Raw genomic sequence first — 26,672 nt, 5'->3', positions numbered from 1 at the left:
TTCCTTAGGCCCACACTGGACTCAACCCAGGACCGTGCCCATGCGAGCCATTTACAACAGAGCGGCATCCCCCACCCAGTTGGGTGAATGTTGTCAACGGAGAAGCTGCTCTATAGTAATGCTTGGGTTTGCGTGGGCTAGTGCTGTCCTTGCGGTGTGTGGATGGGGTTTGAGAGGGTGCAGAACAGGCTACTCTGCAGGGCACAGCGAAGCCATTTTCACTTATCTGGACGTTAACATGGCAACAGTGGGCGGTGGATATCAGAGCTGTTTCTGAGTAGAGTTTGGGATGGCAGAACACTGTCTCTATTAGAATTACTATCTAACTAATAGAGAATTAAAATGGATCTAAGATGCTGCTTAGTGAGATTGGAAGAGGGATCCTGATAGTAGGGCTGCCTGTACCTTAGTTCAAAAGGCACCAGAAGTTTTTAGACTTTTTAGAGGCCCCCTTGAATCATATCCCAGCACCTCCTGTTTCTTTTTCTTTTCCTTTTCCCACCCCCTAACTGTGGGAACCTAACACTTCCGCCACACTCAAAATGGCTACACACGGTAAGCCTTTTCAGTGCATCCGGATGGTCTCGTCCCCAGCTCCCGGTACTTCCGCCACTCTCTGTGGGGCGGGGCGCACTGCACTTGCATGCACCTCGCAGCATTCAAGATGGCCCGGCTTCCTCCCACTTTTCATTGGCTAAGTCACCCAGCACGAGGGAGGCCGGGACTAATACTAGACACACAGCTATTTGGACCAATGGACGGAAGGTAGGAGCCAATGAGGCGCGGGAGCTGGAGACCCTCCTCCGCATCTGGGAGGGCATTTTGCCTGGGGCGGGGTGGAGCCGAGCCGGAAGCGGGAGGGGAGATCGAAACAGGAAAAGAAGGGAAGAAGGAAGCAGAGGGAAGAAGAGAGGGAGGAGGAGGGGTGGCGGCGCCGTGGCGGAGGAGCAGGAGCAGGAGGGGGATGGAGAGGAGACGGCTCCTGGGTGGCATGGCGCTCCTGCTCCTCCAGGCGCTGCCCAGCCCCCTGTCAGTCAGGGCTGAGCCCCCGCAGGTAAGGGGAGGGCGTCCGGGCCAGCCTGGGGGTCCGGGGTGGTCGAGGCCTGGCTGGAGGGGGTCTCAAGGAGGGTTGTTTGCAAAGAGTTGAGTGCTCTCGGGAGGAACGCCCGTGCCTAGCCATGGACAGGGTGAAGGGGGCTTTGGTGTTTAGCTGAGGGACACCTGTGAGGATTTGGATGTCAGGAAGATGGCAGAGGCAATGGTACCAGGCGACTTGAGGGTCTTTTGAGAGGGCAGGTATGGCAGGTGCGCTGGAAGGACTGTGTCTGCTGCACATTGACGCATATGGGGCTCGTTTCTGCTCCGCAGTGGCGTCTGGAGCCAGAGACTGTGTGCACCAGTGTGTGTGGGGATCACAGGTTACAGAACTGGCCCCAGAAGGAGGAGGGCCCAGCAGGATATTTATTTCAAGCCTGACAAAGGAAAGTTCTGAGGGCATCTTGGCTCTATTTTTAATGCTGTAAGGCCTGGCACGTTGGTGGCGTGTTGTTGGAGGTGGGATTCTTGCAAGGCTCCGAGGCTGAAAAGAGTGGAACCCCTCAGGAGGAGGGGCACATCTGAGCCGTGAGAAGCCCGTGCTGTTAGGTTGGCTGCCCCGGTTAGAACGAACAAGTCACTGGTGCTGATCCGAGCCTGCTCACCGCCTGTTGGGCAAAGGGTGTCTGATGCCAATGTCGGCTGCAAGTGGGGCACCCTAGCTTTTCTTGCTGGGTGGCTTGCTCTTTGTCCAGGCAGGGAGGCTTGCTTGTGCTCATTCTAGCTCAGGCTGGCCTTTCGAAACCCTAATTGAAGCGTTACTCTTGGTGCCAGATTGGGTGGGGTGCTGTAGGGGGTTGCCAACCCCTCCTCTGTTAAATTTGGCAAAGGTTCTATCATTTTATTTTCTTCACTTTATTCCCTTCGTTGTCTTTTTTTTTTTTCCTTCAGTTCACGCACAGACAGCACAGGGACAGCCTTACAACTTAACGCTTAGCCTCATGTCTTGATGAAGACCAGAAATTGCTAGCAAAATACTTACCCTTCCTCAGAGCTTAAGGGCGGCTTTTTCTCATATGGATCTTGTTTTGCTCCCAAGTGTCCTCTTCCTAAAACAAAAACAAAACCCACAGATGATTGGGTTTTGTTTTGTTTGAGACAGGATCTTGCTGTGTAGGTAAGGCTGGCCTTGAACTCAAGATCCTTTTCCTTAGCCACCCAAAGTTCTGTGATGTGATAGATTTTCGAGTGAGTTGAAATTCACATAACAAAGTTAACAGTTTTAAGGTGAATCACTCAGTGGCATTCAGTACAGTCACAGTGTTGTGCCACCACCACCTCTGTCTAGTTCCAAAACAGTTGGATCATCCCAAAAATCGCATCCCCGTTGACCAGTTACTCCCTATCCATGCCCCCCAGCCCCACAAGCTGTCTCTTGACCACCACCAGTCTGCATTCTGCCTGTGGATTTACCTGTTCTGGTTATTTTGGGTAATGGAAAGCTACAGTGTGTGGAGTCTGGTGTTTGACCTCTTTCACATACTATCTTATTTTAAGGTCCACCCACACTGTGACCAAATAGTATTCCCCTTTATGTGTGCACTACAGTTTGTATGTCAGCTTATCTGTTGCCGTGTCTCAATGGGGGATATATTTATCTGGGAGATAATATATGAAAGAAATAGAGCTCAATTATGACCTTGCAGAAACTCCTTCCTAGGGATGGAAACCTTTGGTTCTTAGCCTTGGTCGAGGTTCTTTGTTTTCTTAGTTAAACGTGTAAGCCGGGAGGACTGGTAAAGTTAAGGCACTGACGGAACAGAGTACAGAATGAACTTGATTTCCCATTTCTGTGGTTATCTCCGAGGGCCGCTCCCTATAGCCATTCAAGCACCTTGCTAGTGGGTTGATTTAGGAGTGTGGAGCTTTTGGAGGTGGGCTGGTTGCTGTAGGATCCACTTCTTCAAGGAGAAGAGTTGGAAAGGGGAGGTTCCTGCCACATCCTGGAGCCTGGGGTGCCGAGATGTGGAAGAGGGTCTTTGGTTTAGGGCTCCAATTAGAGCTTGTCAATCACTGTTTTCTTATATTTCTGGTACTTCAATACTTATTTTGGGGACAGGGTGGCTTTGGTACTTTGTTCCGTTTAGTTGGGTGCTAGCAATGACCACAGCTGTTGCGTGGTTACACACAGTTCCTGTGGAGAGGGAAAGTTAGGGTATGAGCTGCCCACTCCTTCCTGCCCTTTCCACACGTCACCCCGACGACACCCTTTACTCTCATCTCACCCCTCATCCCCCGGGTCCTCCTGTCCAATCAGTCATACCAGATGTCTATGGTGAAATTTGTGTTTTGGTTTTTAACCTTTGGAATGGAAGTTACGATATAATTATTAACTGAATCCACCACAGCTTAGTCAGTTTAGGGTTTTTGTTTGGGGTTTTGGTTTGTAAACATCGGAAAGGGAAAAAAGCTACAGAGAGCATCTGTCCGAGGATGTCCTTCAGGCCTTTATTTCTGTAGTGATCCCCAGGTCACTCAGGTGGCACCTTGAACTCTGTGTGGAATGTGGTGTGGGGACCTCAGCGTATCACCCTCCCTGAAATGAATCTGTCAAATGCCATCTTTTTCTATTCATTCTTCCATAGGGTTTAGCAGTCTAATACCATAACCACTGGGCCCCTAGTAGGGATCTGTTTTGGCCAGGGTAGGGGTGGATGGGGGTAGTTTAGTCGGTGCCTTATTAGCTGCCGCCCTGGTTGGAACGTAAGTGTGTTGACCAGGCTGATCATCAGCTCCTGTGATCTTCCTGCCTCAGCTTGAAATGCTGGGATACAGGTGTATACCACCATGCCCAGCTACGTCATGCACACTGGTTATTTGTACTATGTGTTTATAGGTGACTTTTCCTATTACCAGCTCTTCATAATGCTCATCTCTTGCCACACAGACCAAAGAAGTTTATCAGCCTATGGACTGCCACAGTTAGGAACTTCTGTGTAACTCTCTCCTAGGGCATCATGACTCTCAGATGGGATTCCTTGAATCTGAAAAGAATAAAAAAGCTGCAGTTTGCAAACAGGAAGGCCTTGGCATTTGTTTCCTCTAGTTAATTTATGCTTGAGATAACATAGAATTGCTTTCCTTCTGATGTTTAGATCCAGCCAGAACACTGGACTATGTTGTTTAAAGTAAAGTTTTTACAGAACTGTCTATATCCATAAGAGGATCCCGCTGCTGGTCTGAGTGCAACCTACACCCTCCTTAGAGCTCCTCTCAACTTCAAAACTGACTTCAGTTGGGCCCTTCCCTGCTTTTTCTCTCTGCTCCTCGATTTCACGCCAGCTTTGCTTCCCTCTCATGCTTAGGTTTTAGTTTAGAACCACTGCTCCATTCCCAGGCTGCAGGCTTGGGATGGCCATGCCCCACCTCTGAGTACTAGGGATACAGGCAGCACCACACACCTGCTCCATCCTCCATACCCTCTCTTGTTATTTGGAAGCAAGGTTTCATGTAGCCCAAACCAGTCTTAACCTGCTGTGTAACCTTGAACTTCTCTGGTCATACAAATAGCATTTCAGGGTAGTCACTGTCATAAGTTTTTTTTTTTTTTTTTTTTTGGTTTTTCGAGACAGGGTTTCTCTGTATTGTTTTGGGGGCTGTCCTGGAACTCACTCTGTAGACCAGGCTGGCCTCGAACTCACAGAGATCCGCCTGCCTCTGCCTCCTGAGTGCTGGGATTAAAGGCGTGCGCCACCATCGCCCGGCCACTGTCATAACTTGTAGAACAGTAAGATTGTGTGGCTTACAAAATCTAGCTCCCTTTCCTTGTTTTTGTAGTGTTTGGTATTCCAAAGTGAGCATTTTATCAAGTCATTTCCTGAGTAAGCCTTTCTGATGAAATTCCATTTAGTGGACATTTCTGAACTCCAGCAGGTTCTGGGAAGCATCAAATGTGGAACAGAAACCCTTACCTCAAGGATCTGGTAGTTGGGTGTGGGGAAGGAGGATCACACACACAGGAATTATAATCTAGATTGCTCTCAAGTGGAGCATGGAGTCTGCTCAGGCAGGTAGAAGCTGAGAGCCCAGGGGAAGTTTCATAGAGACAGGCGTTTGAAGCGCTGCGAGTTTTTGGTACAGAAGACTAGGAGTCAGAAATGGGCACTGCAGTTCAGTGGCTGCTTGGCTACCTATGCCTGTTAGTGCTTGTACTTTGGCTAAGGTACCCGAGAAACTGAGTTTGCAACCATATCTAATTTTCATATCTTTTGTTTGTCAAGATGGTTTCTATATGTATCCCTGGCTATCCTGGAACTCTCTTTGTAGACGAGGCTGGCCTCAAACTCACAGGGATCTGCCCGCCTCTGCTTCCCAAGCGCTGGGATTAAAGGTGTATGCCATCACTGTCTGGCTTATCATTTATATTATGATATTTTCACACATTTAAAAACTTACATAAAATTCAAAGCCAACCTGGTTTACATAGTGAGTTCCAGACAAGACTGTATTGCAAGGCCCTGTCTCAAAAAACAACAACAAAACTTACATAAGTTATCTGTTTTTACATGGTCGCAGAATCATATCACCATTACTTCTGCTCTCTAACATTTTAGAATATTTCATCACCCTCAGAAGGAAGCTCAGAACCACCCCACCTCCCTTCCCACAGCCCTCAGCAACTGCTACCCTTTCTGTCTCTCTGATTACCTGCTCTGCACATTTCATACAAAGCATGGACCCAGACTGCCTTATTTTACTGAACTTAATGTCTTCATAGTTGTCCTGTGTTGTAGCATGTATCAATTCTTCATTTCTTTTTGTGTGTGGTGTTTGTGTGTGGTATGTACATAGGAGTGTATGGTTCTGTGTGCCCATGCACACATATGTGGAGTCACAGCAGGACTGTCCCCCCATCTTAATGCCTTGAGACAGTCTTGCTGAACTGAAGCTTGCCTTGGCAGTGCTGACTGGACAACGAGCTCCGCCTAGCTCCTCCTGCTAGTGCTGGGTTCTAGGCTCACACTTTGCCCAGTATTTTGTGTGGGTGCTGGAGATTTGAACTTGTCTTCAAGGTTACCGGACAAATGTTCCATCTCAGTGAGCCCTCTCCCCAGCCCCACTGTCTGTCTGTCTGTCTTCCTTTCTTTCTCTTATGGCATGGATGCCCCATATTTTTAAATTATTTATCAATTGGTGGTCATTTGGGCACTTCAAAGTTATTAGGGATAATGCAACAGGGAACAGTGGTGTGGACATTTTTGTATACATACAATGCTTTGATTTTCTCCCACTTTTATTCATTGATTACGTGTGTGTATACATACATCCGGGTGTAAGTGCATGGTGAGGGTCAGAGGACAACCCACAGTTGTCGTCTCACAGAGGAATCCTAGGGGTGAAACCCTGAAACCCTGATCGTAAGACTTGACGGTGGACGTCCCATTGTTTTGTTTTTTTGTTTGTTTGTTTGATACAGGGTCTCAGTTTGTAGCCAAGCTGCCTACAGTTCATGTCATTCCTTCTGCGTCTGTCTCCCCAGTGCTGGGCCTAGGAGTGTAAACTACGCTGGCTTCTGTTTTCAATTCTGTGCAGATCCCTAACCGCTGGGTCAGTTGGTAACTCTGTGTAACATTCCCGGGAACTGCCAGATGGCTTCCCAAAGTGGTCTGGTGTTTACTTTACATTGAATAGCTACATGTAGCTACTGACTACATCATGGGCAGTGTGATCTAACAGCTTCCAGCATGTGGGTTTGGCACCGGGGTAAGGTCATAGGGTCATGGGTCGTGTGGTTAGGCCTTCTGAGTTCCAAATATGACACTACTGAGTGAGTTAATTTCTTGTGCCTCAATTTCCTCTTCCAAAAGAGACTAACATTAGCATGTGTCTCACAGACTTATGGGGAAAATGCAGTACAGCGAAGACTCTCAGAATGCACTTAGTGGTTAAACATAATAATAACAATCGCTATTATTCTTACTGATGGTCCGCAGAGTGCATTGCAGTTGGCACACTAGTGCCAACTGTGTCGAGGGACCCAGGTCTGAAGTTTAACTTGACTTGCTCCATTCTTTCGTGTGTCTGGAGTTAGGTTATCTGTGTAGACCACTGTCAATGGTAGTTCTATGGGTTTAACATCACAATTGTCACTGAAGGGTTATTTTGCACCCTCCAGAGGACATTTGTCAGTGTCTGGAGATGTGCTGAGAGTGTAGCTGGCGTCCCACATGTGAAACCCAGGAGTGCACTAGCCTTCGCACGCTGCTCAAGACGATGTCTCGAAACCTGGGGACCGTCTGGCCTGAGGTAAGATGCCTTCTAGTTTCCAGCAGCTGTTTGCAGTTTGAGGCTAGGCCTTCTACCAAGAGGGACAGGAGTGGATGGCGTGCCACAGGGTCCACTGACTTCATGAGTCGTTCACTCTTTTGTGTGTGCACACATGCTCACACAGGCCGCTTGTAGAACTCTCCTACCAGGAGGGTCCCCTTCCCCGCTGAGCCTTCTCTCTGCCGACAGCCAGTTTTTAGGTGGGGCAGTTTAGAGCTCTGATGTGGCGGTGAAGTCAGTGCCACCCTGCCCCGGTCAGCTTCATTTTGCCAGCCAGCATCAAGCCTCCGGATGAAGCAGCATTTGGTCTGTGGTTCAGTGAGCAGGTGATGCCCCCACCTCCCACTCACCCTGCCTTGAACTTTCTTCCCTTCGCTTTGATCTGCCCTTGTGGTTTCAGTTTAACAGCATAGTTTGGTTTTGCCCCAGTGAAAGCCCGATGGCCAGTTGTTTCCTTTTCTCAATGTCCTCTACGCTCCCGTAAGTCTGAAACGGAGTCATGTTTTCAGAGTTCTTTCCTTTCCCCTCTCCAAGGCTCGGCTCGTCTTTGGCCATAGGATCACTGGTTTGTTCTCATGCACACTTAGTCTGTGGAAACCGTGGCATGTTCTCGACTTCTGCCGCAAGGGAGGCCCGATGTCCTGGGTTTAGGCTAAGTGTCAAGGCCTGGGGATGCAGGCCCTGTGCTTGGGACCTGCACGCAAGTCTGTATGGGTGTTCTCGATACCTTGGATGGCTTTGGATTCAGAGTGCCAACTGCTTTTTGAGTGTCTAGCCAACCATACCTCTGAAAGAATATCTCCATTGCTTGCCTTAGTTCTTAGAGCTAATTTGAAGGGCCGTGTGTGACCAGGACTGATTTGTGTGACTGTCAGTGGCCTGGTTCCTTTTCCATCTTGCATACCCCTGGGGACCTCCAAACCAGGTTTAATGCACAGCCCACCAGAGTGAGAGGAACAGTGTCATTGGAGGACCCATGGCCCATGCTTACGGTTCCTCTAGGTGGTGCTGGGTTTGGCCTGAACTGCACTAGGGAGGTGGAAACCACAAAGAGATAAATCTAGGACCCTGCAGCTTGGGAGATCAGCATGAAGAAGAGAGTCCCATCCAATGGAACCCTGCGGCCTGTGAGCCACTTTTGGGGAACTCTTAATGTGGGGATTAAAAGAGGTCACCTTCTCAGACATCCATTAACCAGTCCTGCAGGGAACAGGGTTTGGGGACTCTGGTTACCCAGTGACATTCTCAGCTCAGTTGTGTTTACTTTTGGCTTTTTTCTTATCCACACTATACTTTTCTTTTTTGAGACAGGGTTTCTCGGTGGAGCCAGGCTGGCCTCGAATTCAGAGATCCTCCTCTGCTTTTGCCTCCCTAGGGCTCAAGTGCTGGGATTAAAGGTGTGCACCACCATGACGTGCCTGGCTCTTTTTTTTTTTTTGAGACAGGTCTCACTGTGTATCCCTGACTGGCCACTATGTAACTGTGTAGACCACGTTGGCTCAGACTTAGAGAGATCCACCGACCTCTGATTCCCAAGTGCTGGGATTAAAGGCGTGCACTGCCACACCAGGAGAGCTGGGTGAGCTGTGTGTATCCTCTCCCCCATGCCAGTGCTGGCATGATGCCCAGGCTGCTTTGCTGCAGGATCTCAGGAATTTTATAGACTTGAACTTTCACAAGTTGTTTTGGAAAAGGTGAAAAGAAGTGTAAGTTGGCGCAAGAATCTTGTGGTTTAGAAGGGTGGGTCCCAGAACAGAGTTACAAAAACATGTGTATTTTGATTTTCAGATACCCAGCAGGAAGCGTCTTGTGTTGTAACTGTCTTTTATTACACATTCTTTCTGCTTGGAAGCAGTGTTCATGGAGAAATTGATCACAGCTTGCACAGGGCAGTACTCTAGTTTTGGGGTGCCATCCTCCAGTTTATCGTGTTCATTTAAATTTTTTGTTTGCTTTGAGGCAGGTTCTCTTTATACAGCCCTGGCTGTCCTGGAACTCACGGAGATCTGCCTGCCTCTGCCTCCCAAGTGCTGGGTTTAAAGGCATGCGCCACCACGGCCCTGATTTCCTCTAAAATTCTATCTGGCGGGGTCTGGCCAAACACAGAAGGAACAGAAGACCAGAAGCGAATTGATCAGACCCAGCTCTTCTTTTTTCCCGTGGTCCTTTTGGGAGGGCAGCTACCAGGTGGCTCTCTGCATCCAGATGCAGGGACCACTGTAGTTCTTTGAGCCTGGAATCCAGACTTGACTAGGGTGACAGTTCAGCCAGCTTGCTCCCTGCATGTTTGTGGAGTGATTTCTCTTTTTGCTTGCAGATCCTCCTGCTGCACTCACAGGGGGCGGGAACAGCAAACCCAGAGCCATCCTGTCTGCTGACTCTCCCTGGAGAGGAACTCACTGCCTTTTCTTATTCTGATGGTTTTAAGTCTGCAAAACAGCACATGCTCATAGCAATGGCGAATACAAACGTCCAAAAAGATGTAAAGCAAAAGTGGGAGGGCATGCCAGGCAGTGGTGGCGCACGCCTTTAATCCCAGCACTCGGGAGGCAGAGGCAGGCCGATCCCTGTGAGTTCGAGGCCGACCGACAGCTTCCAAAACAATACAGAGAAACCCTGTCTCGTAAAAACCAAAAAAAAAAAAAAAAAAAAAAAGTGGGAGGACATGATTTGTGTCTGTTTGGTGCCTTTTCTGCCTCCGACACTCATGTCTAGATTTAGAGAGGAAGAAGGGAGGACCACAGCAGGTCTTGCTGGGGTGTAGCAACTTAGTATGGCAATTGGAGCCAACCTTCATACACATTCATCACATATTCAAGGGCCACTTGGACAGTTATTTGCATGAATAGTGATTTTTGTATGTTAATAATTGATACAATGAAGTTAGTGGTGTGGTTGGGGACCCAACCTCTGGTCTTCCTGCTTACACAGCAAGTGCTGCACCCACTGAGCCGTCTCCACAGCCCTCTGATCTTATGCCAGCACGCTCTCTCTCTGTCTGACCGCTCTGTAGGGCAACACGCGTCTTTCTGTGTTTTCGTCTATAGGGTTGGCTGTGTGACACATTTAAAACAGAGTGTAGTGCCATGCACTCTCTGTTCATATCCGCACCAGCAGGCTGTGCACAGGGTCATTACCCTCCTGCGAGGAAGGCCCACTCCTTCACCCAGTAGCTGTGGCAGCAAGCTCCTGATTGCCAGGGTTGGCCGCGGGGACCATTTCAGTGTTCTTCCTCAGCAGCCTACCGAAGCTTGTTTGCTCAGCTCCAGCCCCCTTCCTGTCTGCAGCTCTTGATTCCCGCGAGCAAGGAACAGGGTTCAGGCAAGGGCAGCAGGCGGGTAGTTGAAGGCTAGACATGCTTGCCCAGGTGCTACAGAAGTGGCTTGTGGTTCTCCGGCGGTGCTGCAGGCGGTGTTAGGACGGTGGTCTCAGTTTCCACAGGTCAGCCAGTCTGTGCTCCCCTCGAGTGTGGCAGCCAGCCAGGCCTCTCTACCCCCTTCCCCTGCCAGCCAGGCCTCTCTACCCCCCTCCCCTGCCAGCCAGGCCTCTCTACCCCCCTCCCCTGCCAGCCAGGACTCTCTACCCACTCCCCTGCCATCCAGACCCTCTCTACCCCCTCCCCTGCCAGCCAGGACTCTCTACCCCCTCCCCTGCCAGCCAGACCCTCTCTACCCCCTCCCCTGCCAGGCAGACCCTCTCTACCCCCTCCCCTGCCATCCAGGCCCTCTCTACCCCCCCTCCCCTGACAGCCAGGCCTCTCTACCCCCCTCCCCTGACAGCCAGGCTCACTCTACCCTCTCCCTCCCCTTTTGTCTCTCTCTCCGTCCCCTTACTCCTTCAGATTTTTACTCTTGGTCCAGGCTGGCCTTGAACTTGAAACAGCCCTGCTGCCTTGACCTTCCGAGTCCTGGGATTATAGGCATGAGCCACCATGTCCAACTCCAAGCCTTTTCTGTGTATTTATCAAATATGTGGGGACACCTGGAAGCAGCATAGCAAGTTGAGGAGCCTGAGCCCGTGCCTCAGAACGGGACCGTAGAACTTCGAGGACTTCATTCACCTGGTGTCCTCATCTGTAAAATGGGGTAATACGCACACTGTTTATAGAATTACAGTGGGAGTTAGTGCTTACAGCTAATACTTGTAAAGCATAATGGTGCCTGTCACACAGTAACTGCTCCTTGCGAGCCTTTTAGGGGAGCCTCGAGGTTTCTCTATTCTTGGGATCCAGGATTTGATGTCAGTGGAATGCCTGGGGTGGGGTGGGGTGGGGTGGGGTTTGTCTCTGCGATCACCACAGCCAGTAGAGTAAGATCCACAAGAGTCAGGAAGGTAGTTTCTTGCTACATGACTTAGTGGCCGGTGTTAGTTCACGTTTGGGTAATCTGATCCAAAGTAGTTTATTTTAGGCATATTTAAGCACGGCGTAATTTGTTGAAAACTTTTCTGTTGATGATTAACTGATCCCATGTGCACAATAAGGCTTGAGACATGACAACGTCAAAACTCTTTTGTAAAGTGCAAACTGTAAATTGCAATCCTGCCTCAGCATCCTGTGTTCTGGAGTTATAGGCTTGTACAAAATGTAGAATTATTTACAGTCTTGGGCCTGACAAGCTACACGGCACACACATGCTGCTCTTCTTGTACTCACTAACCCTTGAGTGGGGAGAAGAGGGACGAGGTGGCCGCGGTGGGGGGTCCTGTGTGTTAGGTGTTGGAGGATGGCCTGTCCCCTAGGTGGGGGGTCCCGTGTGTTAGGTGTTGGAGGATGGCCTGTCCCCTAGGTTGGGGGTCCCGTGTGTTAGGTGTTGGAGGATGGCCTGTCCCCTAGGTGGGGGGTCCCGTGTGTTAGGTGTTGGAGGATGGCCTGTCCCCTAGGTAGGGGGGTCCCGTGTGTTAGGTGTTGGAGGATGGCCTGTCCCCTAGGTAGGGGGGTCCCGTGTGTTAGGTGTTGGAGGATGGCCTGTCCCCTAGGTGGGGGGTCCCGTGTGTTAGGTGTTGGAGGATGGCCTGTCCCCTAGGTGGCCACAGTGCTGAACCATGTGAAGCCATCAGTGTTGTTCCACAGAGGTCAGGTAAGGGCAGTCTCTGAAGAATTATTTTCTTTTGGGGAACGGGGATAATTATAGTTTATTAAAATGTATTTTTTTTTTTTTTTTGTCTTTTCGAGACAGGGTTTCTCTGTGTAGCTTTGGAGACTGTCCTGGAACTAGCTTTGTAGACCAGGCTGGCTTCGAACTCACAGAGATCCGCCTGCCTCTGCCTCCCAAGTGCTGGGATTAAAGGCATGCGCCACCAACACCCGGCTATTAAAATGTAATTTATGGATGGTAAATTTACCCTTTTCAGGAATATGATTCTGTGGTTTTCAGTATTTTTTTGAAGGATTTAAATTTTTTTGTTTTATGTACAAGCAACACCATCTCTTTCATTGAGTGGATATCACGCCTGACTCAGTAATACCTGATAGGAACTCTGACAGCATATATCCATCTGTCTGTCTGTCTGTCTGTCTGTCTGTCTGTCTGTCTGTCTCTCTCTCTCTCTCTCTCTCTCTCTCTCTCTCTCTCTGTCTCTCTGTGTATGTCCTTGGCCGTCCTGGAACTCAATCTGTAGACCTGGCTGGCCTCTAACTCACAGACATCCACCTGCCTCTGCCTTCCAAGTGCTGGGATTAAAGGGTGCACCACCATTACCCAGCCAGCTTATGTTTTTTCCCTCCCTCCCCCACCTCCCTTTCTCCGCCCCTAGTTTTTTGAGACAGAGTCTCACTCGCTGTGCATCCTTGGTTGGCCTGAAACACAATTATGTAGACCAGGCTGGTCTTGAACTCATAGAGATCCACCTGGTTTTATATTTCTTGGTCAGACCTTGGCGATTTGAGCAGTGTCACAAGAGTGACAACTGTGACTGAGTGTTTAGGAGACTGTAGTAGACCTGCTGGTGGCAAAGACCACCTTGCCTTTAGTGGTCCAACTAAGGGAAAGCAGTTTCCAGTCTATTTATATTGCTGGGTCACTGTCACTGTTACCCAAATTTCAGAACCTGTTCATCACCTCAGAGAGAAACCAGAGCCTGGCATGCACCAAGCCCTGGGCTCCATCCCAGGTACTCCATAAAACTGAGGGTGGTGGTAAATACCTATGATCCCAGCACTCACAGTGGGTGGCAGGAGGGTCACAAGTTCAAAGTCATCTTTGGCTATACAGCAAGTTCCAGATCAGTCTGGACTACAGGAGATCCTGCCCCAAGGAAGGGGGTGAAGAGTCTCCATGTGACTTTCTATAATTAGATTCTCTTACTCACCATGGAGTTGTCAAGGGGTGACTGTGTTTTATCATGTATCATGATGGCCCACTAGTACTCTATTGTGTTGTTATATTGTATTCTATTTTTGCTACTTGTCTATTTTGTTTTTTCTTTTTAGACAGGGTCTCTCTATTATGTAGCCCTGACTGCCCTGGAACGTCTATGTGGACCAGGCTGGCCCTGATATCACAGATAGCCACCTGCTTCTGCCTCTAAAAGAGTTCTGGGATCAAAGGTGTATGCCACCACGCCAGGCTATTATTTAGTTTTAAAATTATATGTACTTTAAGTTTTTTGAGAATTTCATGCATGTGCACAAATACAGTATCGGCCTTTGTTTCCCTTCCCTGACACACTGTGCTATATTTTGCTATCTTCAGTTGATGCTGTTTGAGCTGTTTTGATCGTTGGCGTTGAGTGTTCGAAGCTCCCAGTGGCTAATCTGAGCAGAGTTGCTGGGTCGTGTGTTACGGAGGTGACTGTGTTTAACTTTTGAGAGTTGGATGGGCTGTTGGTGAAGCAGCTGCATCCCTTCATACCCCCAGCAGCTGTAGATGAGGACTCTGATGTCTCTCATTACTTCACTTGCTAATGTGCTGGTTATTTTATTTTGTTTTGCTTTACCATGGCAGAGGGGGTGTGACTGTTTCTCATTGAGGTTTTGATTTGCGTTTTCCTCCTGACTAGTGGGGCTCACTTCTTGCTGTTTGTTTTGGTTGTTTTGTTTAGGGTGGGGACGTTGACTCTGTACATTTTTATTTTTATTTTTCCAGTCCTGAGAATCAAACCTAGAACCTCATATATGCCAGGCAAGAGCTCTGTCAGCCCTTTTCATATTATTATTATTATTTTTTTTTTGGTTTTTCGAGACAGGGTTTCTCTGTATTGTCTTGGAGGCTGTCCTGGAACTCGCTTTGTAGACCAGGCTAGTCTCGAACTCTCAGCGATCCACCTGCCTCTGCCTCCCGAGTGCTGGGACCTTTTCATATTCTTAGTTGGTCATTCGTGTAAGTCTTTTGGAGTTCCTTTATCTGATAGACAGGACAGTGATTTTACCGAGTGCCTCTGATGGTCATTGCAGACATGGCTGTGCCACCATTCAGACTCAGGGTCCAGGGCTGTCCAACCTCTGAGCCTCTCCCTGTATTTGTCCAGCGCCCCGTGCAAATGCTCCTCAGCTGCCGTACATCTGAGCTGCCTCACTTCAATCAGCATTGCCCAGGACAGCGCCAGCGCGGCCATTTCTGTGATTTGAGGTCCATGTGGCCAGTGAAGTCTGTCTCTTTTGGAGAGGGACAGACATAAACTAACAGTTATGCCTCTGAAGAATCCCATGGTTAGGAAATCTATGGCTCGTACCAGATATATAAGTTGGACATTGCATGGGTTTCTCCACTTTTTTCCTCCTTTTCTTTCTTTTCTCTTTTTGTGACAGGTTCTCACTGTGTAGCCCTGGCTGTCCTGGAATTCACTATGTAGATCAGACTGGCCTTGAACTCACAGAAATCCCCTTCTCTCCCACCTGAGTACTGGGATTAAAGGCAGGAGCCACCACAGCCTTCAAAAACAAATCTTTTTTTTTTTTTTAAGAGAAAGATAAGAGTTTTGTTATTCATTGTAATCATTGTACTACATCTCATCCTAAGAAATGGACAAGAATTCATTAATGTCATAGGAGAGGCATTAAATACGAGATTTAAGAGCTAGGAGTAAAAAATTGTCTTACAAAATTGAGCCCGTTATAAGAATTCTTTAGTTCTTAGAAGCAATGGGTTCAAACTTCTCAATCCTGTGCATATCAGACATGCTCTCTTCAGCTTCCCTGTTTGTTTGGGTTTTTTGTGTTTTTGAGACAGGGTCTCACTATGTGGCCTAGAATTCTAGAGGTTCGAGTGCCTCAGCCCCTCAAGTTGTGACTGGGGCTAACGGTGTGCACCACCACGCCCAGCAGTGGCTCAGTTTCACACCCCCCCCCGTCATTTCCTTTCGTGCAGACGTGTCTTTCCACGCTTTGCGTACTGTATGATGTGAATGTAGACGGTCTGGACTTTCCCCTCCACTGCTGGTATACAGAGGGTTTCTCAGAGATGCCTACTCTACTCTCATCTGAGATTATGCAGATGTTCAGAGAGATGTGGAAGAACGCAGAGACCCCCCTTTAGCAGCCTTCCTCCTCTTTTGGTTCTCCAAACGCCTGGTTTGTACCTCTTGGATCCTGCTTAACTAACTGTGCCTGCCCTGTGGTGCCGTGTTGGATATTTCCCAGTGCATGGTCACACCGCTGAAAGAAATGGGAAGGAAAGACAAACTGGAGATAGTAGGGCTCTGAGCAGACGTCCAGAGAGGGGGTTCAGTTCCCAGCAGCTACATGGTGGCTCCCAACATCCATAACTCCAGTTCCAGGGGATACATGCCTTCTAGTCATCTCTCTGGTCCCCAGGCATGAGTCTGTGCATGTAGGCAAACACTTGTATACACACAATGCATTAAATTTTTTTTTAAATATGAAGCTCACATTCATCCTCTACTTACTTAGTTTCTGATAGCCAGCAGCTGGAAGGCAATACTGCTTCATTCTGATACAGCCTCACACAGGCTTCTTAACTCTGGGCTGCTGATAGAAGTGGTCCGGAAAGGTTAGCTGGTCCAGGTTCAGAAGTCTCTGTGATGCAGGAGAGGTTAGCTGGTCCAGGTTCAGAAGTCTCTGTGATACAGGGAGAGGTTAACTGGTCCAGGTTCAGAAGTCTCTGTGATGCAGGAAGAGGTTAGCTAGTCCAGGTTCACACGTCTCTGTGATGCAGGGAGAGGTTAGCTGGTCCGGGTTCACATGTGTCTGTGATGCAGGGAGAGGTTAGCTGGTCCGGGTTCACACGTGTCTGTGATGTAGGGAGAGGTTAGCTGGTCCAGGTTCACATGTCTCTGTGATGCAGGGAGAGGTTAGCTGGTCCGGGTTCACATGTGTCTGTGATGCAGGGAGAGGTTAGCTGGTCCGGGTTCACACGTCTCTGCGATGCAGGGAGAGGTTAGCTGGTCCAGGTTCTCTGTGACGCAGTGGCCACCACTGTGGAATGAACGTCAGAGCATGCTTGATGTAATCTAGTTTAAAGGCACCTTTCCTGGACATTAGTCACTGGAGTCCCACCAAGAGACCTCTGTCCTTTCCATCAGCCATCCTGAGTCTGGTTCTAGGTCGCCGCACATTCTCAGACCTTTGTTGTGCCCTCTGGCACGTGGGGACAAGTAAATATCCTGTTCCTTCCAGCAGCTGAAATGGTTGTGAAAATAGTCTATAAATTTTGACTTCAGTCTTCATTGACTTGATCCTCTATATTTTCTTGGCTTGCCTGAGTTCCTGGTAAGGAACCAGGATGGCTGGGCAGCATTTACCTTTTCTGTCATTTAGGACACAGTGACCTTGGAAGGGTTTTGTTTCTTAAGAGTCTGGCAGTGAAGAGCCCTGTGTGTAAAGGTGTGGAAGTAATCACTCTTTGAGGTGGAAATGCATTTTCATTTATTTATTTATTTACATGTCATCCTTGCGCAGGGGTCATGCTGATCTTCTCTGTATCGTTCCAGTTTTAGTATATGTGCTGCCAAAGCGAGCACTGGAGGGGGAGAGAATGCTCAGTGGTTAGAGCACTGGCCACTCTAGTGGGACTCGGATTTGATTCCCAGCACTCACATGGTGGCTCACAACTGTCTGTAACTCCAGTTCCAGGGGATCTGATGCCCTCCTCTGGACTCTGTGGGCACGTGTATCCATGCAGTTAAAAGAGACTAGGGGGAAAAAAAGACACTTTGAACACTTCCCCGAAGCTTTGGGAGGAAAGCCTGGCTGACTCCTGCTCTTTGTGATTTGGACCCCAGATGAAGGTATTTTTAAAGTGAGTTGGGAATACAGGGTTAGGTGTTGCTGTGGTTGGACGTCACGTGACACAAAGCTAAGCATCCTTTGTAAGGTGGTACATCATTTATCTAAGATCCAGGAACTGAGGGAAGTTGCGGGGCGCCTTAAACTTTGCCTCCAGTGTGACCCTATTTAACTCCACCATCCCTTATGCTGCAAGGTGGCCTCTAGTTATTGCTGATCTTTACTGGGCTAGGTCAGACCAAGTAGCTCCGCCCTCTTTCCCGTATTGAAAACAAATGTGTGAAGAAGTTAGCTCATGTCTTGGTACCGCCATGAGAAAGGGAGTTTTGCTTCTGAGATGGTTGAGATACTTATAATTCCTCAGCTGAGAAAGTAGAGATTTGTAGATGGTCAGACACAAGGCCATTAGTGGCACAAGTCTGTAGTCCCATCACCTCGGAGGTGGTGGCCAGGGGGACTGGAAATGAAGGGCATCCTCTGCTAAGTAGTAAGTTTGAGGCCAGCCTGGGCTATGGGAGACTGTCTCAAAAAATAATTGAGGATAATAATAAATAGGTACATGCACACACAGGGTTTCTCAACCCCTTTATCAAACCCCCTGAACCCTGGCTCAGCTTCAGGTATTCTCTTGGTTGTGTAGTGGTTTGTTGGGTTCTTGTGGGCAGGAATATGTTACCAGTACTCATGTTTAGGAATGCAACTATTCCCTCCCTCCCTCCCTCCCTCCCTCCCTCCCTCATTCCCTTCTTCCTGTGTACATGTGTATGTGTGTGTGCCTGTGGGCGTAGAAACCGCAGGTTGTGTTTGGATGTCTTCCTCAGTTTCTCTCTCTCTGCCTTATTTTGTTAAGATTCTCACCAGTTGGGCATTGGTGGTGCACGCCTTTAATCCCAGCACTCAGGAGGCAGAGGCAGGCGGATCTCTGTGAGTTCGAGGCCAGCCTGGTCTACAGAGCGAGTTCCAGGACAGCCTCCAAAACGATACAGAGAAACCCTGTCTCGAAAAACCAAAAAAAAAAAAAAAAAAAAAGATTCTCTCCAAACCTAGGTTACATGAGACTTTATTAAAAAAACAAAAGAGCACTTTTGCCCCCAAGTTGCTTAGACCTTAGAGGAGATGGCTGGGGGCGAAGAGGTAGAAGAGCAGTTGTGAAGAGTCATGAGTGAGTGGACACCACTATAATGCTTTCTTTCTCAGACACTGGATTGACCACTGGGGCTGTTTCAGGTTGAGATGCTGTAAGCCTTTCTTTGGGTCAGTTGTTTTTGGTTGCAGCCCACCCAGGAATGGACCACATCGTCATCACCATCATCATCATCATCATCATCACCATCATCATCATTACTTTGGTTTTTTGAGTTAGGGTTTCTCTACATAGCCCTGGCTGTCCTGGAACTCACTTTGTAGACCAGGCTGGCCTTGAACTCACAGAGATCGTCCTGCCTGTGCCTCCCGAGTGCTGGGATCAAAGGCATGTGCCACCACCACTACCTGGTTATTTTTGTCTTGCCCAAAGTTTACATAAAAATGAAAGAAGTCCGCTTTGGTGGAGCCCAGGAACGCATCTGGGTGTGACTCATATAGCTGATGTGACCCTCTTGTCTCTGTTACAATGTAACCCTTTATTGTTAGTGCTGGAGTTGGAGCCTGCGGCCTGGAGCCTCACTGATACTAGACAGCACTCCGTCCCTGAGCGACACCCCTGGTCCTTTTATTTCAGTGTGGCTTAGGAGCCGTGAAAAGTGTCTGCGGACAGCCTGCTGACTTCTGTTGCTCACCTCTCTGGTTAGACTTGGACTGTTTACACGGAAAAGCACCCATGTTTTTGCACAAAACCAGACTTTTCTGTCCTTCATGGTTTGCAGCACCTGGAAAATGTGTCCGTCATCGGTGATGCCTGGTGTCACTGTGAGCTTCACAAGCTCTGGACCAAGCATGGCCATGCCCCTCCATGGAGGGAATGTCTGTGGACTGACCTTTCCATTCCAGGGGGGTTTGCTTGCCGGGTCGCAGAAAGGGAAACTGTTGTTTGGCTCCTGTAACTTTGACTTCTCTTCTCCTTTGAAACGTTGAGCTTAAAGCCAAACTGGTGACCGGTGCCTATAATCCCAGCACTAGGGGGAGGCTGAGGCAGTAGGATCACTCAAGGGCATCCTGAGCTACATAGTGAATTCCAGGTCAGCCTGGGCTACAAAGTGAGACTGTATCTCAGCAAACCAAGACCAGTGGACAACCCACTGAGGCTGAACCATTGAGTATTGTCTGTCTCCTCTAACCACTGCACTTAGAGCAAAGCCAGCTCAAAGGTCATACTGAAGTGGTGAATATATTCAGAGCAGTGAAACGCGGGCCTTACTACCGAGTGGGATGAGACCTGTGGAACTTCTGTCGTGTTTCCCACACAGGAAAGTGTGCTGCTTGAAGGGACTCGGGACATACTTGCGTGTCAGGCCCCAGACAACCTTGCTGCCACTAACTGATCTCTGCCTCTCTCTTTTTTTTCTGGCTTTATTTTTGTTTGAGAACAGCACTGGCTGGCCTAAGCCAGGCTGTACATACCAGACTGACCTCAGACTTGTAGTAATCCTCCTGCCTCTTCCCCGTCAGGTACTGGGGTTACAAACGTGGGCCACTGCTCTTTGATTCCTCCCTCTTGTCTGTCTCCCTCACGTGTTCCCTGCCATCCATGCCTGGCTCTGCACAGTGTGTATGCCCATTTTCCCCACACAAAGCCAACCTTGTGTCACTCTGTCCCTCGGTGGCTCTTAGGCTGATCTTTCTTTCTACCCAGCCCTTTTATTTATTGCGCTGTGCCCTGGTCTGTTTCAGGGTGTGCCTGCCTTTGTCCCACAACGGGTAACTAAACGTTCTGCTTACTTTGGCAGCACATATACTAAAAATATCAATCCCCCAGGACGAGACTAACTTCATCACCACAGTTCCTCCTGGGTGGCTGGAGGCAACCGTGGCCATGAGATCACAAATGAGGCTGGGTGACAATTATAATTAATATCAAAATAGTATTTCTGTGTGTGTGTCAAGACCACACAGGTCTGAGTGAAATGCCGGTTCCATCTTCTGTGAAGTATACACCCTTGAATGAGTTATCTCATTTCACTACAGCTTCAGTTTTTCTGTCTGAGACATAGACGCTCTCATACTTGCTAGAATCTTCCTTTTCTGAATATCGTTTAATGTGGAACAAGCGATTACAGTTGCAGCTCAGGACTGTTTTGCCGGCCATCTTCCCTGAAAAGCCCCAGAGGAGGAGAGGAACCACGACTTCTCAGGATGTTTTGTGGAAGGAACACGCTGAGTGACTCACAGAACCCCATGTGCGAGGCCTTTTTTTTTTTTTCTTGCCTCAGCAGGCCTGCTACGAGCCTGCCCTTGTCCAGTGCCTGGACACAGATAAGCCAGGATTCTTTTGGTTCCTGGCAGCTGAGCAATCTCTGCTCTGCTGCTTGGCAGCAGTCTGTGAATGTTTGTCTGGGGTTGGGATCTGACCCGTGGCATTCCCCATGATAATTACTTCAGGGTCATTTTGTTGATACATAGCTTTGTTGCACAAAGATATCTCTTTTCCATCCCCTCCTTAATTTTTTATTGTGGTACTTTTTAAAAATATTCAATTTTTCCATACCCATTTCAATGTTTTAATTTAATTTTAAGTATATGTCTGTGGGAGGGTATACATGAGTGCCGTGCCTTCAGAGGAACCAGATGCCCTGGAGCTGGAGTTACAGACAGTTGTAAACTACTCGATGTCAGTGCTGGGAGTCGAACCTGGATCCTCTGGGAGAGCAGCCAAGTCTCTTAAGTACTGAGCCATCTCTTCAGCCCCCTGTGGTACTTATTGTCTTCAAAAAAATAAATGGGTCTGTAGATAGAGGTTTCTGTCCTGCCTGGTTTCGTCGTCATCCGTCCGTCCGTCCCCCCCCTCCCCCGTCCCCCCCCCCTTCAGCCCCAAATAAACACACAGATGCTATATTATAAAACTATTGACTGATGATTAGGACTTCTTATTGGCTAACTCTGTCTTAATTATTATTTTTGTTGTTGTTGTTATTGTTATTGGTTTTTGGAGACAGGGTTCCTCTATTGCTTTGGAGACTGTCTTGGAACTTGCTCTGTAGACCAGGCTGGCCTCGAACTCACAGAGATCCGCCTGCCTCTGCCTCCCGAGTGCTGGGATTAAAGGCGTGCGCCACCAGTGCCCGGCTATCTTAATTATTAACTCATTTCTGTTAATCTATGTATTGCCATGAGGCTGTGGCTTACCCATAACCCAGCATGTCACTCCTTCGGCAGCCTGGCGTCTCTTTGTGGCCTCTCTTTACCTCTCTCCCCAGCCTTCTCCTAGCCCCGCCTATCTTCCTGCCTCTACTGGCCAATCAGTGTTGTATTCATCAACCACTAAGAGAAACATATACAGAAGGACATTCCCCATCATGGGTGTGCCCAAACCCAAGAAGGATAATCTTAGATGATCTTTGCTGCTCAAGCTCCTGGAAACAAGGCTGCCTTGGGCCTGCAGAGCATCCACCACACCGGAAGTCCAGCAGGTATCCTGTTCTGACAACACCACTCTTGCTTTTATTCCTTGAGTGCAAAGTAGACGCCTCAGTTCTTCTGTCTATCCTCAGTGGGTCACTTGACCTGGGAGCAGGGACAGTTCCATAATGCAGAGAACCAAGGCCCAGGAATGTCTTCAGCTCTGTCGCTGTGTGGGCGAGAACAAATGAGAGTCTTAGGACTTTCCCAGCCTTGTAGAGCTCAGTTCACCAAATCAGGTGCCAAGGCCCTGACTCCACATTGCACACAAAGGAACTCTCCAACATCGCCAGGCTGTCTGTCCACATACCTGCTTGGCAGTCTCTGAGCTATAAGAAGTCCTAGTCATCAGCCGACAGTTTTATAATTAATATAGCTTTTGGGATTCGTTTCCCCCTATTGGTAACTCCAGCCTTCTGATCTCTTGACTCTTGTGTCATAAAGAACCCTTGAAGCAGAGCCATCGTTGAGATCTCGATGCTAGCTGAATGCCACATGCCCGAGCTTCTGCCACTAAATGGGAATGGTCACATACATTGTAGGGTTGAGGTGTTGGTAAGATGGACTTTCAGAGTTTGGCTCGTGGAAAGGATTAAACAGATAACCAGAAGTGAAAACTTACAGATGTATAGATTGCCTTGAAAGATGCTGTCAAAAGCCCTGGATGGACTATGGAAAAGAGTGTGATCATATGTGCTGTTGGAGTATGTCTTAAGATAGGAAGTTAGCCAAAACCCAAAGGGTAAATGTTTTTTTTTTTTGGCAGTGCTGTTGTGAAGGGTTCTCTGGGGAGAGAGGTCTGAGTCAACAGGAGGATGCCCAGACACTGCTCTGGGGTGGCAAGCAGTGGCTAACTTACAGCATTTTGACAATGTAATCCTGCTTAATTCTAGTTTAGTGTGACTTCCTTTTTTAAGTTGGTAAATTCAGCATTTAATTTAATTCCGCACTGACAGGAAGATGACGAAGATTACTTGAAGGAGGACTTTATTTTTGGCTCATGGAGTCTGAGCCTGGATCACTTGAGAGGAGAAAATCTCCTAGCCCCACCTCCCAGCTGGCAGCAGTGGCCATCTTGCTTCTGAAATCCCACAGCTGACTCGGTTGTGGCGGTGATATTTGTCACTAGGTTGTGGCGGTATTTCTAGGGCCTGGCATAAAGTGAGCTTACCTTCCTGAGACTGCCTGAATTATTGGCCCCTCTCTCTTCTGTCCTCACCCCCGGATCTCCTTGCTTAGGGAAGGTTAGTCACCAGCAGGCTGAGGCAAGGAGTAGGTGAGTGTGAAAAACCGCCAGCACTTTTGTCAGTGTTTGCTGTCCAACAAGGATGCTTCTGGGTGAAATGCCGCCTTGTGCTCAGAAATGTGTAATCTTGTGAAGAGAACCCAGACAACCACTGATTAGAAGCCCCGTCTGTGATACACCGCTGTTACAGTTTTACTTCTTCCCAGTTCACCATTGATGAGTGCTGTTTAAACGCGCAGGGGTCCGGCTTGTAGCTCAGTTAGTAGCTTGCCTAGCATATACCAAGTCTTGGGTTCTGTTCCCACCGCCGTATTATCCAGGTATGGGGGTACACTCTTCTAATCCTAGAACCAGGAAGGCGGAGATGGTCCGATCAGAAGTGAGTGAGTTTGTGGCCAGCGTGGGTTCTATGAGACCCTGTCTCGAAAGTGGGGTTGCGGGGGACAAAGAAGTGTGAGCCAGAATGACGGCTCAAGCTTATAATCTCAGCATTTGGGGGGTAGAGGCAGGAGGGTCAGGATATCCTTGGCTAAATAATGAGTTCAAAGCCAATGTGGGTTACTTGATATCCTGTTTCTATCCCCCCCCATCAAACAAGAAGAAATACAGAATAATTCTGTAGTCCATCAAAGCACAGTGTGGGAGTTATTTGATGCCGGTATCCCTGGCACTGAGAACAGTGCCTGGCACACTGTGGGTGGTCAGTGGGTGTGGGATAGATAAACAGGGATGTTCACATCCTGCACTCCTTCCCCAGAACCGCAGGTGCCTGTCTGTCTTGTTAGGTCGGTACAGACTAGAGTTGTCCAGGACAGACTTGAGACGTATTTCCGCCAGTTGGCTTGCCAAAGTTAAATTGTGTTTCACGTGTTTTCTGGCTCCCAGTTGTTGCCAGGAAACTGGGGAAATGAGGGGAAGGGGTTGAATGCCGCCTCGCTGGTCTTTGTGGCTGCTGAGTCTTGATGTACAGTCTCATCTGTCTGGAGTAGAACCCGGGTGTTAGGGCATGGGATAGACTGTGTGTCTTGAGAATCTGTTATTTGTCCCAAGTGGCTCTCTAGGCTCCAGACACCTGTAGAAGCCACCACTCTGTACATCAGCTTTTCTTCTTTTCCCGTAGCAGTGAGGTTGGCGTTTGTTCTTACGTGAGCCCAGCTTGCTTGGCATCCTCACTTTCTGTCAGAAAAGTCGTTGTGACCTTGGCCATCAGCTGTGACCTGCAGCAAGCACACTGTGTGACCAGGCGGCACGCGGGCCACCACACTGTGCTCGGCGCTGTGCGTCGCTAATTGCTTGTCCTAGGCGGGGGTCCGAGATGGCAATTTGCTGAAGTCCTTTTTGCTTACATGAGTCATGCCCAGCACAGTGTCACTGTCATGGGGGCCCTTCAGAAAGATATTACAGAAGACTCGACAAGGATGAACTATACGGGCTCTTGAGTTAAGGGAAATGGAATTGATTTGCAGTCTAAGTTACTAAGGTGACTTTGAACTTCAGAGTTCCCTTTGAAAACTGTTGTAGAGTCCCGTCTCAGATCACAGCCGAATCTGGATCTTGTGCTAGCCATGTTCTTGGTGTGGGATTCAGTCTGGGGAGCGTTCCTACATGCTGCTGTTCAGGATGAGAGTTGGCCCTCTGCCTCACAGACCACGAAAGGTCAGGTCAGGACGCTGACCCCAGAGGCTTTGTTTCTTGGGTAAAGCTGGCTGGTTTTCTCCAGGATCTGAAATATACAGGAGCGAGCTTTTCTGAACCAAGAGTTAGTTTAAATATAGCTGGCAGCATGGAGGCGGCGGCGCGACTTGTACCCTTTGCAAGACAAGTGAGGAAAGACACTGGCACCTGGACACACCCAGTTTGTTTATGAAATACAAACTCCCCTGGACAGCAGGGGGCCCATGGCCACAGCCAGGGTTACTACCTAAGCTGGGAGAGATGCCTCTCAAGGCCCCTCTGAGTTTGCCCCTTCCCAGAGAGGGCGGGGACAGCCCGTTAAACCTGCTGTTGTTTATTGAGCGCTGCCACTGAAGATTGGGGCGGGGTGGAAAAGTTTCTGTGAAACGACAGTAACCAGGCTTGAATTTCTTTCCCGAGCAGAAACAGCACCTTGGGAACGAGTCCTTAGGCAGAGAAGCACCGTTCTCTTTAGTTCCCCAGACTTGATTTATCGGCCAGCTGGGAACCCGGTCAGAGCCGGGGGGAGCTAGCAGGCCCTGCTCTAGGTTGGCCCTGGCATCACGGGTTTACGGCGCATCCTCAGAGTTCCTCAGCAGCTGTCTGAAGTTTTTCTGCTCTGCCTGAACTGATGTCATTTCCCCCTTGGCAGACGCTTGGGCTGTGCTGTGTCTGAGATATGTCACGAGAAGGTGGGGGTGGGCCCGGGCCAGGCAGAGGGGGGGGAGTAGTGACGAGAGCAGGCGGCCTGCTGGGTCCCAGGGCTCTGTTTACTTTCCCTTTACTCTGGAAGACCAGTGAACTGAGAGCACCGAGCCACCACGGGCCATGCTCACCCGAGACCTTAACTTTTGAGAGCCCTTTGTCGCTGGCGTTAGTGGACGATGCTCTGGCAGGATGCCTTTCCTTTTGGGGCTTAGACAGGTAATTGACTGGTTCCACATGGATCATTGATCTCGCTGGGGACTGGGGTGGGGGAGGGCGGGAGGAGGGGAGGGACAGGAGGGAGGGCGGGAACAGTTACTGTACCTCCGCTTTGAGTTAGAGGGCCTATTTTAAAGTGTCTCAGTCCTAACAGGCTGCCTCCCACACAGATGTTTCCAGCCTTCCTGCTGCTTGCTCCTAGCCTCCAGAACCATCATATTCTTAACCCCCAGTGTCCTTGAGGTGACCCTAGGACTGTTCATTTCTGATTTTCCACTAGTAGCCATGAAACTGTTGAGGGGTCAGGCAAAGTGGGATTCTTGCTAAGTCCTGTTTCTTCCTTCTCCATTTTGATTTGGTGAGGTAGGAGGAATTTCTTCCCAGTCCACAGGTTCTGAGGACCTGAGGGAGGGGTGGGCAGAGGCTCTGAGCACCCTTCATAGGATGGCAGCTTTCCCCCCTTTGACATTGTGTGGCTGAGAGATATCCTGGACACCTCAGGGGGTGGGGTTGGAACTGGTTGTTTTGGCCCCTTTGGCTGATTTGCAAGACAAACAGACTCCTGTGGCAGAAACTTGATTACTTTGTGGGCCACTGTTGGGTGGGCGTGGGGGGGCTCAATTCCTGCTGGTAACCCAGTGTGGGTGACACAACAGTAGCCAGGGACCAGCTGCTGTCCCTGAGCATAGACATTGCTCCAAGTGTTTGTTCCAGGAGCCAGACACCTCC

At 49.0% G+C, this 26,672-nt stretch overlaps 1 protein-coding gene and 1 non-coding gene across 6 annotated transcripts in view; one reads left to right on the top strand and one right to left on the bottom strand.

Annotated features, from left to right (window-relative positions):
- The first annotated feature begins 886 nt into the window (after positions 1-886).
- Wbp1l (WW domain binding protein 1 like) overlaps positions 887-26,672 on the top strand; it is a 61,322-nt gene continuing 35,536 nt past the window's right edge. The window contains exons 1-2 of one of the 5 annotated variants that reach the window (XM_040743407.1): positions 887-1,054; positions 7,211-7,341. In XM_040743407.1, the coding sequence (XP_040599341.1) occupies positions 965-1,054; positions 7,211-7,341 (221 nt within the window). In that variant the 5' untranslated portion in view covers positions 887-964. Of the gene's footprint in view, positions 1,055-7,210; positions 7,342-25,795; positions 25,944-26,672 lie in introns of those variants that run through there. The other 4 variants (XM_040743409.1, XM_040743408.1, XM_040743411.1 and 1 more) reach the window with 4 other exon arrangements.
- LOC121135745 lies at positions 17,174-17,280 on the bottom strand. The gene has a single exon (XR_005872853.1). It is a non-coding gene; the product is annotated as a U6 spliceosomal RNA (small nuclear RNA).

Source organism: Mesocricetus auratus, unplaced genomic scaffold (genome assembly GCF_017639785.1).
Source record: "Mesocricetus auratus isolate SY011 unplaced genomic scaffold, BCM_Maur_2.0 Super-Scaffold_4256, whole genome shotgun sequence".
In the NCBI taxonomy this organism is placed as follows: Eukaryota; Metazoa; Chordata; class Mammalia; order Rodentia; family Cricetidae; genus Mesocricetus; species Mesocricetus auratus.
This window is presented reverse-complemented; position numbering and strand designations above follow the sequence as displayed.